At 39.2% G+C, this 16,486-nt stretch overlaps 2 protein-coding genes across 2 annotated transcripts; one reads left to right on the top strand and one right to left on the bottom strand.

Moving 5' to 3' along the window:
- Positions 1–20: 20 nt before the first annotated feature.
- On the bottom strand, positions 21–14,887 carry LOC144077259 (tetratricopeptide repeat protein 39B-like). The gene is made up of 21 exons (XM_077604849.1): positions 14,448–14,887; positions 11,570–11,927; positions 11,090–11,155; positions 8,719–8,878; positions 8,615–8,643; positions 7,691–7,795; positions 6,693–6,824; positions 5,975–6,051; positions 5,631–5,760; positions 5,452–5,554; positions 5,305–5,370; positions 4,565–4,673; positions 4,428–4,495; positions 3,611–3,670; positions 3,381–3,542; positions 3,212–3,303; positions 3,014–3,134; positions 2,828–2,939; positions 1,938–2,055; positions 1,754–1,870; positions 21–1,688 (listed from the first exon to the last, which is right to left on the bottom strand). Exons 4-21 carry the CDS (start codon positions 8,746–8,748, stop codon positions 1,586–1,588), a joined length of 1,734 nt encoding a protein of 577 aa, XP_077460975.1. The 5' UTR covers positions 8,749–8,878; positions 11,090–11,155; positions 11,570–11,927; positions 14,448–14,887; the 3' UTR covers positions 21–1,585.
- Positions 10,365–16,188, top strand: snapc3 (small nuclear RNA activating complex, polypeptide 3). The gene is made up of 9 exons (XM_077604857.1): positions 10,365–10,621; positions 11,581–11,664; positions 11,732–11,810; positions 11,879–11,983; positions 13,016–13,165; positions 13,245–13,327; positions 14,342–14,500; positions 15,546–15,653; positions 15,798–16,188. Exons 1-9 carry the CDS (start codon positions 10,404–10,406, stop codon positions 15,943–15,945), a joined length of 1,134 nt encoding a protein of 377 aa, XP_077460983.1. The 5' UTR covers positions 10,365–10,403; the 3' UTR covers positions 15,946–16,188.
- Positions 16,189–16,486: the final 298 nt, after the last annotated feature.

A 16,486-nucleotide genomic window follows, 5' to 3' on the forward strand; every position in this document is an offset into this window, starting at 1 on the left:
TGAATAGGACAAAGTGGTAATGACAATTATTGTATTTTTATTCAGGCCACGTGATTCATTTCAAACATATACACGAGGAGATATATACAAAACATATAAAAAATACAATCAGTATTTTTCCATTCAGCATTTCACTTTAGGGAAGCAAAACAGGAAGTAACTAGGAGTGGGATTTTCATTCATTCATCATAATTAATGACCAAAAATATTGAATTTTCTTCAGGCAATTTTCAGGTACACAGACTGCATTGACGCATATATTAGTTTGTATTAAAAAAACTAAAATGCACTTTTAATTCAGATTGTTAACCGCTCAGATGAATATTTTTCTACTTTTCTGAATGGAAATAGGACACGATTTAATTCATTCATCCATAAAACCCTATTAAAATATTTTAGAATGAATATTTCTACATGATTTTTCAATTACAGAGCATGTCATTCATTAGATTTTTTTAACAAGTCCTAGAAATAACGTATACAGTGGTACCTCGTGGTACGACATGCTGGTGGTACAACGAAAATTTCGATCGAATAATTCGCCCGCGATACGATCAAAATTTCGAGATGTGACCAAGCCAGGTGACCATGACATGAGAGGCTGTTTATCATTGTAGCGCACTGTCTTTTTTTTGCCGGATCTCTTTCGTGTATAACTACTATATCTACGAGGACTGAACGATTTATTCAGACGAGTTTCGACCAGGAAACGCACAACGCGCATGCACGGGCAAAAAGAGGGCTTTCTGGGTAATGAAGTATACTCGTGCACACAACACCGACCGATAGGCAATGGCACCCTTTCTCAGAATAAAACTTCATTTCCCACAATCAATACGTGGGTAGGCTGTTATTCCTTCTTTAGCATGTTAGCTCCCGCTGGCGGAGCGATCGCTCATTCAAGACTACTTCTCGTTGGCAAGTGGTCGTGCGTTATCCTATTGTGAGGACATTTGTGTGCATCATTTTCGGAATATTTTGAAGGAAATGCAACAGCAAATAGCCCATCGATAGCGAACGTGAGGGTGGAGGCGTGGCAAACCGCTAACCCGGCCAGAACGAAGGTAACAAAAGATTAAAACAAAATTAGAATTCAGTTTTGTGTAAAGTTACATTAAACGTATGTTTGAGTGTGACTGTATATATTTATCCAAGTTAATTTAAATTTGTTTGTTCGTTTACGAGTGCCGTGGATAAAGTCCCCCCAAACACCCCCCCGCCTCCGTGTGTCGCTGTCTCAACCCTCCGCGAAATGCGTCTAATTTTACTTCTATTAAACACATTTTATTACTATTAAAACACTTGTTATTTATTACTTTGTCAATTTATGGCGTTTTAGAAGAAATAAAACATTTTTTCCAATCCAATATCCTGTTTTTGGTGTTTTTTCAGAGGGTTGGAACGAATTAATTTGTTTTGAGTTCATTTCAATTGGAAACGTGCGCTCGAGTTACGAAAAGCTCGACATACGATCTCAGTCCCGGAACGGATTACGATCGTATGTCGAGGTACCACTGTACTAGGTTAAACAGCATGAAAAGTGTGTGTGTGTGTGCCATTTTAAGAGTGCCAGCGACGGGAGCGTTCACAACGGCGTCATCTCGGCCTCGCAGGACTTCATGCTATTGAGCGCGGCGTGGATCCGGAAGTGAAGACGCGACTCCATGTTGTAGTCCTTGTAGTCCGTCCTGAAAAGGGATTCAATTCAGCGGCTTTTCAAACGCGAGCCGCTCCTGGCTTTGTCCGCACTCACTTGGCGCTTTCCATGACGGAAACAGCCTTTGGGATGTCGCCCCTTTGCTTGTGCAGGAGCCCCATCTCGTACATGGCGAAGGGCACCAAGTACTTGTCGTGCTTCAGGTCGGCCTCGCTGTAAAATTCCAGACGGCGGTGCGTTCAGGCGCCGTGGGAAAGTTGAGGTTTTCGGGCGAACTCACCTGGAGGAGACGCGGGCGAAGCAGACTTCCGCCTGGTCGAGTTGCCCCAACTGCCTCAGGCACAAACCTTTGAGCAGCTGAACCACGCACTGGTCGTCCAAGTGGTATTCTGACGGGTCTGGTGAAAAAATAACTTTGATTTATTTGTAAAAAATAAAGATTACGGCGTTGAAATAAACTTCACAAAAAAAAATCACGTTTTTTATTTTGCTGAATATGGCTTGGCAGTTTCTTTGCAAAAAAAATATTTCATTTTTTCAAGTTGAAGTGAAAGTTTCTAAGGTAAGAGTTTGTTCGTTCCAGATTTTTCTGCATTTTCTCATTTTGGAATTGAGTTGAAAAATGAAATTCATAGAAATTAGAAGTGGCCATATGTGGGGGGTGCTTTGGTTGAGCTTGCTATGGATTTTGGGGCACTTCTTATTCATTTTGTGCTATTTTGGATCCCTTTTATGTTAACGATTAGTCTGCCATTGATGTTCGTTCAAATGGATTGGACATCTATTCCTGTCAATGGCAGAAAATGCCTTATAAAGACGAAAACAAAACAAAAATCCATGTTTTTTGGTAGAATTTTTTGTCGCAAGGTGCAGTTATTATTTTTTTGAACCTTCCATTGCTGTTCTTCACGTTTTCAAGGTTTTTCAACTTTTTTTTCATACATTTTGTCCAATTTTAGCTTTTTTTTCTTGTTTTGGGGCCTTAAAAACAATTAAGTTGTTAAATGTCTACTTGTATTCAAATTTGGAGTTTTTTTGGGTGGCCCTTTCCATTGATATGGGGTCATTTTTCGAGCCCATTGTCCACAAACGTTATCCGTCTAGTATTTTCCTCCACATACTATCTTTAAAACGGATTTGAAATCCAATCCCGATGTTGACGCTTCTTACTCGGGTGATGCTTGAGCTCCTCCTCGGCTTTCTCCAAGGTGGTCAGCATGTTTTCCGTCAAGTCGGCGCGTTTCCCCACGATGGTGAAGCCATTCCAAACGTACATCATCTCCTACCGGGGAGGAGAAGAACCGAGTCAGTCGGAAGACAAACGGACCGACAGACTGACGGAATCCCGTCGCTCACCAGAGCCGGCACGACCAGTTTGGCCGGCTTAGAAGCGGAATAGCGCTGAGCCTTTTTAGCCGCAAACTTCTCCGTCGGGATGGATTTCCCGGCCATTTTCAACCTCAAGCCGTCCACCTCCCTAAAAAAAGGGCGTGGTCACTCCCACGTGGTCGCCCCCCATGGTGAAAGGCACAAAATAGCTTCCTCCGGGCATACCTGTACAAGTCGACCACGTTTTCACCCAGTTTCTGCACTTCGTCCTCGGGGAGCATGCTCAAGATGGATGCCTTCTGGAACACGTAGACGGACTACGGGCGAAGTAGAAGCCGGTTTAGGTGTTGCTGCGGACTTAAAAATGGCCCAAATCCTCTTTTTTTCAGCTGACCTGCGACCATTTGCTCTCCTGGCAGAGCAGGTGGGCGTAATGGTAGGCCTCCCTCCAGTTCTGTTCAAAGGAGTAGGCCCACATCAGCTCCCAGTAGCACAGGTGGTGGATCTGGCGCCACTCGTGCTGGGCCGCGATGCAGGCAAGAAATTTCTCCTGAGCCTGCGGGGGGATGGAAAGACCGGCGTGAACGGACAAATCCAGACCCAGAGAAAAGGAGGAGACCTCACCAATCGGATGTTTCCTTTGAGCAAGGCGATTCGGGCCACGTAGAAAAGCATGAGCGCCCCCTGTGGATAAAATATAAATTACAACTCAATGAGGGAATTGTCAGGGGATGTTTTTTTTCTTCATTTTGGAAATTTAGAAAAAAAATGTCTATGTATTTTTTACGGAAGTTTATTGCATTCACCTAAAAATATTTTTTTAAAAGCCCTGGCCATTTTTCACATTATTTTATTTTTGGGGGTTGTTTTTTTGAATTAATTATTTTTGGAAACCACCATTTTTCAAATTAATTAATTTTGTGATGTTTTTCAGAATTAATTTTATCTTCCTCGTTTTTCAAATTTATTTATTTTTGGGGTTGTTTTTTTGAATTTTTTTTTTCTTCCTCGTTTTTCATATGTATTTATTTTTGGGGTTGTTTTTTCAAATTAATTATTTATGGAAACCTCCATTTTTCAAATTAATTAATTTTGTGAGGTTGTTTTTTTGAGTTATTTTTTTCTTCCTCGTTTTTCAAATTAATATTTCTTTTCAAGGGTCGCGGGGGGTGCTGGAGTCGATCCAGACATAGGTAGTCGGTTGCCAGCCAATCGCAACAGATTATATATATATATTTACATACAAGTAACATTTTATATTTTATATTATTGCTGACGTGTATCTCTAGGTTTAATGTGAATATTTTCTTCGCTTACATTTTTTTTTGTTTTTTTAAGGGACTGAATATTTGTTTAACTACCACAGCACATATTTTGGATGGATTTTTGCATGGAACTAACCTATATGGAACCTATATGACTCTTAAAAAAAAAAGCTTACATTGGGGAACCTTTTAGCGTAAGGTTCTAGCAGCGCCTCGGCCTCGCTGAGGTCCACGTCGCCGGAACCTGAAGACAAAAGAGAATTTTAGCAGAAATCATCTCGAAAGCCACAATTGAAAGGATGTTACTCTTTACCCAGAATGACCGAGACGTAGAGGTGAAACATGAGTAGAGTTAACGTGCTGAGAATAGAGCGAAGACTTCCGCTGGAGGCGCCCGCTCGTAATTCGGACAATCCCAACTCCTGTAAATCCAAGCAAATGATGTGCATGATGAACAAAAACAATTTACATTGATAAATAAATAAATGGGGCACTTGATACATTTAAAAAAATATCTTGCTTTTTTTGTAAAAAGGCGAAAAAAATCAAAGATTCCCTTTTTTGTCTTTGAATGATTTATTTTCCATAAGCTAGTAACTATATTTAAAAAAAACAGTTATTTACATTGAAAATTAAATGGGTAAAAGAGTAGCTTTCTTTATTTATTTTTCTAAAGTTGACAAATATTGTATTAAAAAAAGTATTGTGTTTTAAGGTTTAAAAAATGTTTGAGCATTAAATATCTCAATTTTTTAGGTTTATATCATTCAAGACAGTAAATATATTTGAAAAAATATTTCTTTTCATTTAAATTGAAGAATAAAAGTAGAAAACTGTCAAAATTCTACTCATATAATTTCAGATTTTTGACAAAATGCTAAACATTAAACTGAAAAAACCTACTAAATAAATAACCCTAACCCTCAAATAAGTTGTATGATTAATTTTGAAAAAGGCCAAAAATAGTAAATCCCCTTTCTCCATTTCTAACCTGCATATAAACCACAATTTACTTTATCTGGCCGGCATTTTGAGACCCCTCCGGTGACTTACCCGGTCCCCCGAGAAGCCCAAAAACTCCATCAGCTTGAGGATTCGACCCGGAAGCAGAGAAAGCATCTGAAAAAGGCCCAAAAAGAATCCCAAAATACCATTTCAGCAAATCTGACCTCTTTTTATTAGACGTCCAAGTGTTCTTACCAGATTAAAAGAGCCAATTCCCATGCTGACGCCGCCCTGAAAGTGAATATTTGTACTTTTCTCTCTCGCTTGGCCGTTGCTTTGAATCATGACCTGACACTCCCTGCGAACAAATTGATTGGACGTTGTTTTTTTGTCCCGTAAAGGTCGCAAGGTGGAATACGGGCGGCACGTTTTACTTGAAGATTTGATAGCTATTTCGGATCCTCATGCCTCCCTTGATGAAACCGATGATGCTCTCGTCCAGGAACGTGAGCGCCGCCTTCTGGAGAAGAACTTCGGCGTAGCACAGCTCGGCGTGCATTTCCTCTGCGCTCGGAAAAACGGAAATTGACGTCATTTTCGGATCGGTTAGTAATTTTTTTTTTAAATGTATGAACTCATTAGCTAACATTGACGGCGAGAGACGTCCAATCCAATTTGACTGGCAGCGATCGGGAAATTGGATTGGACGTCTTTCGACGTCAATGGCGGTGAAACGTGACGACTTTTGATGCATAAGTAAAAAAAAGTGGGGTCTCACCTTCTGTTAGGCTTTCAGGTGATTGTCTATACAGTAAATTGGACAGAGTCACCATTATCCCTGTTTTTTTTCTGAACCTAAAAACAAAAACAAAAACAAAAATTAAACGCATAAAAAAATTAATTAAAAAAAATTAAACACGTAAAGAAAATAATAAAAAAACATTAAACACGTTAAAAAATTAATTTAAAAAAATCGGATTCAGAACGGGAATGAAAAGTCGTATTATTATGAGGATAAAGTCGTAACATTACAAGTATGAAGTCATACATTGCAATATTATGGCGTTTTATTGCTTGTTTGCATACCTGTCAACCTCTGCCGATAACTGCCCTTATAAATGATTATGATTCCCCTTACAAACCCCCCAAAAAACTATGAGTCGTACGGTGTTTGTAAGGTTTTTTGGGGGTTTGTAAGGGGAATCATAATCATTTATAAGGGCAGTTATCGGCAGAGGTTGACAGGTATGTGTTTGGTTTCACGGGCTTCGACTTTTGTCGACGTATAAATGCAAAACTACAAATTAGGAGAAAACATTAGGAGGAAAAACTTGTAAAATGACAAGTTTAGGTCATGATATGACTTATTTTTTCGTTGTGAGGACCGGAAGTTAGGCAAAACTGCCTTTGTTTTTTTGGGCCTTTACAATTCGTATGTTTTGGTATCCTTCAATTAAAAATAATTTTAAAAAACATGACCGATTTACTAATTTTACCTCTGGCATAAAAGCAGGGCGTCATTCAGCGCCTCCATGGCGGCGTTCATATCCTTGGGGTCAAAGGTCATGCCGGCTTGCATCACCAAAATGCTGCTGTAGCCCATCGCGTGGTACATGCTCTGGTTTTTCCTGAGATAAATACAAAACAAATTCTCATAAATCTCGGACTTTACAGAAGAGATGTCAAAATAGTTTTGTTTCGGTCATCTGAATGGACGTCTAGCGCCATCTTTGGCACTCAAATACAAATATTCCCAGCCAGATTTCCCACTTTAAATGAATTGCCTGGGTTTTCTCCGGGTACTCCGGTTTCCTCCCACATTCCAAAGTTATTTGGCGGGGTACAGCAATGCATGGTAGGCTGATTGGACACTCTAAACTGCCCCTAGCTATGAGTGATTGGTTGCTTGTCTCATCATGCGCTGTGATTGGCTGACCACCAATTCAGGGTGTCCCCCCCTTTGGCCCGAAGTCAGCTAAGATAGGCTCCAGCACCCCCTAGTGAGGATAAAGTGGTTCAGAAAATGAGATGAAATGAGAAGATTGGATTGGATTGGATAACTTTAGCTAGTTCTCCCAGTTTAAAGTGAATTGGACATCCATGATTGTCAATGGAAGTCCAAGAGTTCATTTTGGGTCACTTGATTATACATTTTAAGCTATAGGGCTCACTTCCTGTACATTTCTGGGCATGTTTTAAGATTATTTCCTGTTTTTTCTGGGACATTTTTGGGTCATTTCATTCCATTGATGGTGCCAGATGTCCAATCCACTTCAAATGAGAGGGGGAAATGAACGCATATGACTGCGGACACAAAAGCGAGTGCACAAATCGCTGGATTTTACAGCGCCGCCGTCAAAATAAAAGCATTTGATTTCGTCTATAAAGCACGGTCCGGATCCCTGGGCCTCTGTCGGGCCGCTTCTGGCCCGCCGGCCCTATGTTTGACACCACTGCATATGGAAGCGTGGAAAAGAAGTGGCGAGGAATTTACCAGGGTGCCAGAAGAGCCAAAGCATCCGAAAACTTGTTGTTGAGAAAGAGGTCGAGGGCGCCGGAGCATTCCTTCAGCGCCGCCTCCAAATCCATCGGTGGAGATCTAGTGGGAGGAGTTAAAGGCTCATCAATGGGAAGGAACCATTGCCATCGTCTCGGCCGCGGTTTGCCAGGAGGAGAAAGAAGCTCTATTTGTCGTCACGGTCACGCAAAAGAACGTCACGGTCAAATTTCCTTCTTCCTAACCTTTTTTTTTTAACGGTATCAGGAGCAAAATGAGGAACAAAATGGAGGAATTCAATCAATAAAAATAAATGAATAATCAGAAAAAGGCCAGATGGACAAAATGACTAAAACTAGAAATGGAAAATAAAAATAAAAACTATAGTTTAAAAAAAAAGAAAGCTATTATGTGTTAATTTTGAAATCATAGACAAGTGTCTCTTTGTTTTTGTATTCATTCAAAAATAAACGTAAGATTTTAAAAGTTATCTCAGTATTTTATTTTTAAACTAAAAACGAATAAAATCCAAACTGAAATGAAACTAATAATTAAAAAAAAGATGAACACTAGCGACTCTAACTCATTAAAAGTAAGTAATCTGGTAGAAAAATCAAATAAAAATCATTATAAAACATAATTCTAATAAGTCTACTTCACTATAATGAAAATCCCAAACTATTATATATAACCAAATGTATCCTTCAAGCATCACTATAAAACATTTTTAAAAACATTAACATAGTGCACAACATTATTATAACATATGCAAAAATCTGGGTTTAAATTTTGTCATTGTAACAAATGTGTTTAAAAAATATATACATATATTGATATAGCATATAACAAATATCCCATCTATTGATGTTTTACTGCTTAAACATAGTGAGAATTTAAATGACAAAGAATAAAACCACTTACAGTAAATTTTCAGAACAGATCTTGTCCACCTGGAAGCACAGCAAATAGAAAAAATGAGTTTTAAAGCATTTTTTTTACAATATTACAGTGTGTTATTGACAAACCTGCTGCTGGGAATAGTTTTCAACCTCCATTTTTCAACTTTTTCCACACGGCAGGGATGAATACAAAGAAGCTTTTTGGTCTCGACTTGAAAGATCAATGCTCATTAAGGACTCCAATGCGTGATATTTATATTTGTGGACCATCCCACTATTGCATCTCCTGATATTACACAAAAACACAGCACCCCCGTGAGCGCGGGCGTACAATCTGCCACTTGTTTCAGCATCTTGTGCAAAAAAAAGCAACCTATCCAGGAAGAGCTGCCGTGTGAAATTGCAATTATCATTAGGCAACGTTTTCTCGGGATATTCAAAAGGGCAATAAAATGAATAAAAGAGGGAATGGCCAATGTCTGTTTGATCATTTTCAATCATTCTCTGTAAATGTAATATTTTATTTTGCTGCAGGAAAAACAAAAAGTTTCATACAGATGTATTTCTTTGAAAGTCAAGCCGAATAAGGACATCAATTGATATCTTTTCAGTTTTTGTTTCTTATTTTTATTTAGTCAAAGAAAGAAACTGACATTGAAAGCAACTATTGATGGCAATAGACATCCAATCCATTTCCAATGGGAGGAGCCGGAAGGAATCGTTCGATTGAAATGGGATGACCCAGTTAAAATGGATTGGACACCCATAGTATTCAGTGAGAGCCAAAAATGTGAACTATGCCAAGTCACAAAAAAATAAAAACAAAACAAAAAAACGACCTATTTGAATTTATGTCTTTAATATTCTTACCTTTCTACAATTTATCTCATCTCACCTCATTTTCTGAACCGCTTTAGGCTCATTAGGGTCGCGGGGGGTGCTGGAGCCAATCCCAGCTGATTTAGAATGTCCAATCATGTTTTTTTTTAATGTGGGAGGAAATTGGAGTACCCGGAGGAAACCCATGCAGGCGAACATGCTCTACAATTTATTTTAACATTTAAACTTTACATGAAAAAATACACCTTTAAAATGGACACATTGAAATGACTGTACATTAAAATATTGAAAGAATTTGACATGTTTTTCTTCAATAGCAGCGTGAACAAAAAGTCTATTGAATTTTTCCTACTATATAGTAGTATGGAACTAATAATAGGGGTGATCCTAAATCGCATTTTTTTAAATTATTACGGCCATGTGTGGTCTACACCAAGGGTGTCAGACTCGGGTTGGTTCGTGGGCCGCATTAACGTCAACTCAGTTTCACGTGGGCCGGACCATTTTAGATATAATATTTAGATTTTTTTAAATAAATTGATTAAAAGAACAGGATTAAAAGCCCTGAATATTCCGTTTTATATAGCTCTAAAACAATGTTTATTTTAGCTTTTTTTAAACATATATTTTTAGATTTTACAAAATTATTTTTGAACTAAAAACACAGAAAAAAATGATTAAAAAATGACAATTATTGATTTAAAAGGGCGAACATCAGGAAATGTAATATACATCTATACTCTTCATTTTAATTTGATCCTAAAACAGAAAGTCGGCACTCATGATTTACTTTCTCGGGCCGCACAAAATGATGCGGTGGGCCAGATTTGGCCCCTGGGCCGCTACTTTGACACCCGTGGTCTACACTATATTCGCGATATTCAAGGGATCACTCGTAGGTAATACATAGATTTGACTACATTACCCATAACTACTTGCGAGTGGTCCTCCTTTCCTCATTTCCTGTCAACATGGCTGCCCCGAACGATCAAAACATCCCAGAATACGAGGACGGCAAGGCGAATAGCACTACGTTTCACATTGGATCTTTGAGAAAAGAATGGCTAAATCGACTCCAGCCGTCCGAATACTCGTACTCGGCCGACGACGACGACACATTTCACGCTAACTTCGCCCACGAAACTGGAGTTAGCGTGGAGACGATGCAGGAGCTCAAAAATGTCTGCAGGTAAATCGCGTTTAAATAAGATCTTTTAAAGCCTCGCTAAAATTTGGACGTTTAGAGTCACTTTAATCTTCAATTTTTAAGCTAAACCTTTTTGCATGCATGCATTCCATTGATTAGCCTCAGGGTAACAATTTTGTCGAAAGAATTCCGAGACTTTTTTTTACTGTAAAAGCGGTCAAATGACTAAAAATGCACGCTTTTTACTTTTAGTAAATTCTGAATATGGTTCTCAATGAATAACAATTGAAAATATGAATTGTTTATGACTCTCTCTGTCAAAAAGACTATATTAATTCAAAAATAAATACAATTAAACTAAAAATATTTCATGGTAAAGTGGAATCACAGAAGCTACTTTAAAATTCGACTAAAGCACGCACAAAAAGTCATAATACCTGCAAAAAAACTTCTTACTAACAAGACGCATGTTTGTAAATTGATGATAATAGAGAAACAGCTTGTACTCACCGAGTTGAGTTCAGGGTCATTTGAAAAAATCCGACCAATGCCATTTATTGATGACTGCATTCGATCCTTTGACCCAAGAGAGAGGAAAAATTAAATATACGCTTTTACGCTTAAATAAATTAAACTGTTCAGATCCAAGCACGTGCGGTGAGTGTCATAATTTGTGTATAAATAGGATTTATTTTAATACATGTACTCTACCTAAGTAAGTTTAAACATTCCTTCTTATGTTTGCAGAAAAGGCCAATCAACACCGGCTTGCATCATTTTAAATTTAAATGAACCACTGCATATTGATTATAAAGTGAATGTGGCATAGCCATGGCTACCAAATTAGCTTCATTTTTTTTTTACTTATTAGTCAAAAAGTAATTTAAAAGAAAGCTCACGGTGAGGATATCACTATAACCAGTGAGTAGACACAGCCTTGTTACATTTGGTGCCTCCAGGAAGTAGTCATAACCCATGTTGTGCTATCACCTTTTAATTAGCATTTCATCGCTTCGTTGCCATCCCGAGGACGAGCGTCCCGACCCGGAAGTCGTACCCGAAGACTCCACACTAAAAACCCTCATGTAGGACTTGGAAATCGTCCGTTTCCAGCCTGGGACCACGTTGACAATTTCTTTCTTTTTTTGTTAGGGAAAGAAAAAAGAGGCAAGATTACAAATTATCGCTAAAAATTAGCAAGAACAGGCACGACCTCTACGCGGACGAGCAGGTGAATTGAGAAGGCCGGCGATCTCGGCGAGGATTGTTTTGCCGAGTTCTGCTCCGTCGTTTTCCCAGGAGCGATTGGCCACCACCTTGAAACCGGACGCCGTGGAAAATCTGGTTCCTGAGGGAAACATCATCCTGACCATTAATGTGTACTACCCGGCTACTTTCAAGAAGGTGAGGTCACCAAACAGCTCCAAAAAATAAATAAAATAAAAATACACTTTTACAAGGGCATCTTCTGATTCTGATCCTGTTGATTTTCAATGGGGACCTGAAAAAAAAATCTTCAATGGTGGTCATTATTCTTTTTCATAAAAAGCTTCTTTGAACAACCACAACATTAACAGGAAATGACTTTGCAATTTACCACCGGAAAGTAAAGCCAAATTAAGAGAAAGCGCCCCACAATTTTTTTTAAAATTCAAAGTAAAAGTTACCCATAATCAACAAAAAAGTGACCAGCATGTCCCCCAAAACCAAGAGAGTGACCTGAAACCAACAATCATTGGCTCAATTATTTCTACAAAAAAAACTGACTCTTATTTTGAATTTGGACCTGCATAAATCTCCAATGGCATTATTTTTGACCCCCCCAAAAAAGGAAATGCCCCCTAAAATACTGGAAATGACCATGAGATACCTCAAACTGTCCAAAAAGTGGCCCTAAATCAACAGGAATGGCCCTAAACCACAGGTGTCAAAGTGGCGGCCCGGGGGCCAAATCTGGCCCCCGGGCCGCATCATTTTGTGTGGCCCGGGAAAGTAAATCATGAGTGCCGACTTTCTGTTTTAGGATCAAATTAAAATGATAGATAGTATAGATGTATATTAAATTTCCTGATTTTCCCCCTTTTAAATCAAGTCATTTTTTAATCCATTTTTTCTGTTTTTAGTTCAAAAATCTTTGAGTAAAATCTAAAAATATATTAAAAAAGCTAAAATTAACATTGTTTTAGATCTATGAAAAAATGAATATTCAGGGCTTTTCATCCAGTTCTTTTAATCCATTTATAACAAAAAAATCTAAATATTATATCTAAAATGGGGTGAAATCAAGTTGACGTTAATGCGGCCCGAGAACCAACCCGAGTCTGACACCCTTGCCCTAAACGAAGGACATCCAATTCATTTAAACTGGGAAGACTGGCAGCGAATGCTGACGTTTCTGAAAATGCCAACTAAAACCCAAATGTTCCTATTTTCAAGTTCTGCTACGTCCGACCTCACGCGACCCTGTTGCTACTGGGCACCCAAAAACTGACGGAACTCCGGGACGCCGTCTGCTGCGCTAGCGACTTGGAGGTGTACGGCGAGTTCAGCAACAACCCGGACACGGCGCCGGATTTCGTCAGCAAAGTGAGCGGAGGCGGTTGGACCCCCGGGAGCCCTCAACCCGAGCCAATTTCTAACCAACGGGTGTCTTTTTGTCTTCCAGGACCATTACAAATCTGCATTCTTTTTCTTCGAAGGGGTGTTCTACAACGACATGCGTTACCCGGAGTGCCGCGACATCAGCCAGTGAGTTTGAATGCTGCCTTTTGTCGGGCTTCTCGTCAATGAACAGCCTTGAATAATTATGGAGGCGGATTGATCTAAAAACGGTCGACGTGATGGAAACGGTAAAAGCGTGACGGGAGGTGAAAGGCTCGTCTGTGGGCCAATGGGACGATTACTACGTAAAAGATGATCCGGTGTACTCCAGATGGTAAAATAATCACAAGGAGAGAAGGGCCCCGAGGCCAAAAATGGCCGTTTTTTTCCCCGTGCTAAAAATACGGCCTACCTACGACGGAACTTGTGTCACGCTATGTTCCCTGAAGTTTGTTACAAAGAAGTAGGCGGGCACTATTCATTGACTTAAATCAGTTCTAAAGAAATTTCAATTTCAAAATTCAGGAGACATTAAAAAAAGGATGCGAACTAATGGTGTATTAAGGCCACAAAAAAAAGGATGAAAAATTATGCCTAAAATAGTATTATTTCCCGTCTAATTTTGTAAAAAAAAAAAAAAAAACAATACTTTGAAATATTACGGGATAGAAATGGTAACGTAACATGTGTCATTTTAGGCACTTTAATATTTAGCTAATCCAACTATATTAGTCTCACCGCATCCATAAATATTACATAATGTAAACATAGGATTATTTTGTAATCTTAAACAGAAAATTTTGAATATTCAAATAATTTCTATTTTTTATTTAGAATATTAAAATTAACCACTTAAAAACATTTTACCCATTTAAATTTAAAATGCGAAAAAAATACCATAATTGATAATAATACTAAATCAACCACAACTTAAGAACTCACTTTTCCCTGTTTTAAAATTAAAATGCAAAAAAAAGCGTTTGATAATAATATTTAAAAAACAACAACTTCAAAACATTGTTTTCCTCTTTAAAATGAAAATGCGTAAAAATACCTACCTTAAATTTTGGACTACGAGCCGTCCTGTTTAATTGATTATTCAGGGTAATTAGTCCCATATCTAGAGAATAGTCGGTAGTAAAGCGCACTAAATCTTTGCAGGACCACCATCACGTGGGCCACGGCCAACAAGTTCCCCACATACACCCAGGCCAAGATGGAGGACACGACCTTTGAGGATCTAAAGATCAAACTGGGCTTCCCCTACCTCTACTGTCACCAAGGCGACTGCGAGCACATTGTCATCATTACGGATGCCAGGTAAAAATAACTAAGGACAGCGCTCTCCTTTGGTCATTCCGGCCATTTTTTCTTCGTTCCTCAAAAAGATTTAAGACAGAAAAAGAAATCAGTTATAAATCAAACAAGTTGGAATGTTGGAGGAATACATTTTTTTTTAAAGCATTAGTTAGTTTAAAGCCTCTAAGGTACGTATAGGTTTACATTTTAAATATTAACTCATTAGTTGCCATTGACAACGAGACATTGAATCTGACGTCTCTTGCTGTCAATGGCAATAAAATTTGATCACTTTCTATGGCAGATACTGAGTATAATAAAATATCATAAGTAAAATGCAAACAATTATTTATACAGCAGGTTTTACACTTTATATTTTATATCAGGTGACCAATTTAATTTGCTCAGTTTTTTGTAAAATGTAAAATATATTGTTTAAACCATTTGTATATAAATTGCAAAAACTGTATTTGTCTCATTTTTTAAACCGCTCTATCGTCAGTAGGGTCGCAGGGGGTGCCGGAGCCCACCCCAGCTGACCTTGGGCCAGAATCACCCTGAATTGGTGGCCAGCCAATCGCAGGGCACGAGGAGGCGGACAACCAATCATAGCTATGGGCAATTTAGAGTGTCCAATCAGCCTACCATGCCATGTCTTTGGAATGTGGGAGGAAACTGGAGTACCCGGAGAAAACCCACGCAGGCCTGGGGAGAACATTCAAACTCCACACAAGTGGACCGACCTGGATTTGAACCCAGGTCCCCCACTTTGAGGCCGACGCGCTAACCACTTTTTTTTGGTTGTTGCTTCACTCTATGGTATAATACAGAGAATTAAATCATGAATAATACCGAAAATAGATGCGCAAAATAAAAATGTCTAACGGAGGTTGCGGTCAGAACGAATGGGCGTCAATAAAGCGAGTCACGCAGCAGCGAATGAATGAACGCCGGCGTTGTGCATCCGCCGAGCCAATCGTCTGCGGCCGCTCGGCCTACGTGACGTCGTCGGAATCCCCCGTAGTCAAAGTCTAATCGACCAATGAAAAGCTGGCTTTGTTTGCAGGCTGACGCACAAGGACGACGGCCTGGACCGGACGCTGTACCCGATGCTTGTGCACAAACATCGGGTGGCGACGCAAAAGTGCGCCGTCTGCTCTACTTTCATCGCCAGGTGAGGGGCTGAGGGGCGTGGCCTATCTGCCCGTCGCCATTACATTGACTTTGTGCGGGGAAAACAAATGTGGCCCGGCTGAACGCGCTATGGTTTTTGAATTGGTTTTCACGTCTGCTGTTTTTTGTGTGTGTTTTTTTTTAGGTGGTGCACGGTGGGTGACCAGTTGGCGCCCAGTCACCCGTGTCTGTTTTGCGACAAGTGCTTTCGCATGCTGCACTACGACGCCGACGGCAACAAGCTGGGAGAGTTTTTGGCTTACCCTTACATTGATCGTGGCGCTTTCAACTGATGTTTTGGGGGGTTTCCCTCGTTTACACTGCACTTTCTTTGGGACACTTTAGTTTTTTGGGGAGAAAATCACAAAGTTAAAAGGGAAAACTGGGTGACTTTCATGCAAAAAAACCCAAAAACAAATATGCAACTCGAAGACAATTTCAACTGTTGTTTTTGTTCCTGGTATTTATACTTGACTTTTTGTTTTTACAGTTTTTCTATTTTTGAGAAAGTCTGAATAAACAGTGAAATGTCTCGACTTAAATAGACTTTGTTACCAAAATTTAAGCAAAAATCAATAGCACATCGACGGCGCAAAATGAACGCTTTTGCCTAAATTTGACAAAAACTTTCAACGGCACTGTGCATTGCTATTGATTTTCAACTGGGACCTTCAAAAAAATAAAAATAAAAATCCCTCGGTCATAGTGTTCAGGAAATTCCCCCAAAATCGTGATTTGTCCAAAATGTACTGAAAGTGACCCCGAATTGCCCATAAATATAAAAAAAGTGACTAGACCAGACACTAGGTATTCTGGTGTTAAACTTTGCTAGCA

The sequence above is a fragment of the Stigmatopora argus genome, chromosome 7 (genome assembly GCF_051989625.1).
Source record: "Stigmatopora argus isolate UIUO_Sarg chromosome 7, RoL_Sarg_1.0, whole genome shotgun sequence".
NCBI classification, from domain to species: Eukaryota; Metazoa; Chordata; class Actinopteri; order Syngnathiformes; family Syngnathidae; genus Stigmatopora; species Stigmatopora argus.

Excerpts from the sequence above, each read along its gene's own strand:
- LOC144077259 (XM_077604849.1), bottom strand. The coding sequence starts at position 8,748 with ATGGAGGTTGAAAACTATTCCCAGCAGCAG. Across the intron at positions 8,644-8,718 it reads AAAACTATTCCCAGCAGCAG|GTGGACAAGATCTGTTCTGA; the intron begins GTTTGTCAATAA and ends CTGTGCTTCCAG. Across the intron at positions 5,761-5,974 it reads ACCTGAAAGCCTAACAGAAG|AGGAAATGCACGCCGAGCTG; the intron begins GTGAGACCCCAC and ends TTCCGAGCGCAG.
- snapc3 (XM_077604857.1), top strand. The coding sequence starts at position 10,404 with ATGGCTGCCCCGAACGATCAAAACATCCCAGAATACGAGGACGGCAAG. Across the intron at positions 11,984-13,015 it reads ACCCGGCTACTTTCAAGAAG|TTCTGCTACGTCCGACCTCA; the intron begins GTGAGGTCACCA and ends CCTATTTTCAAG. Across the intron at positions 13,328-14,341 it reads GAGTGCCGCGACATCAGCCA|GACCACCATCACGTGGGCCA; the intron begins GTGAGTTTGAAT and ends AAATCTTTGCAG.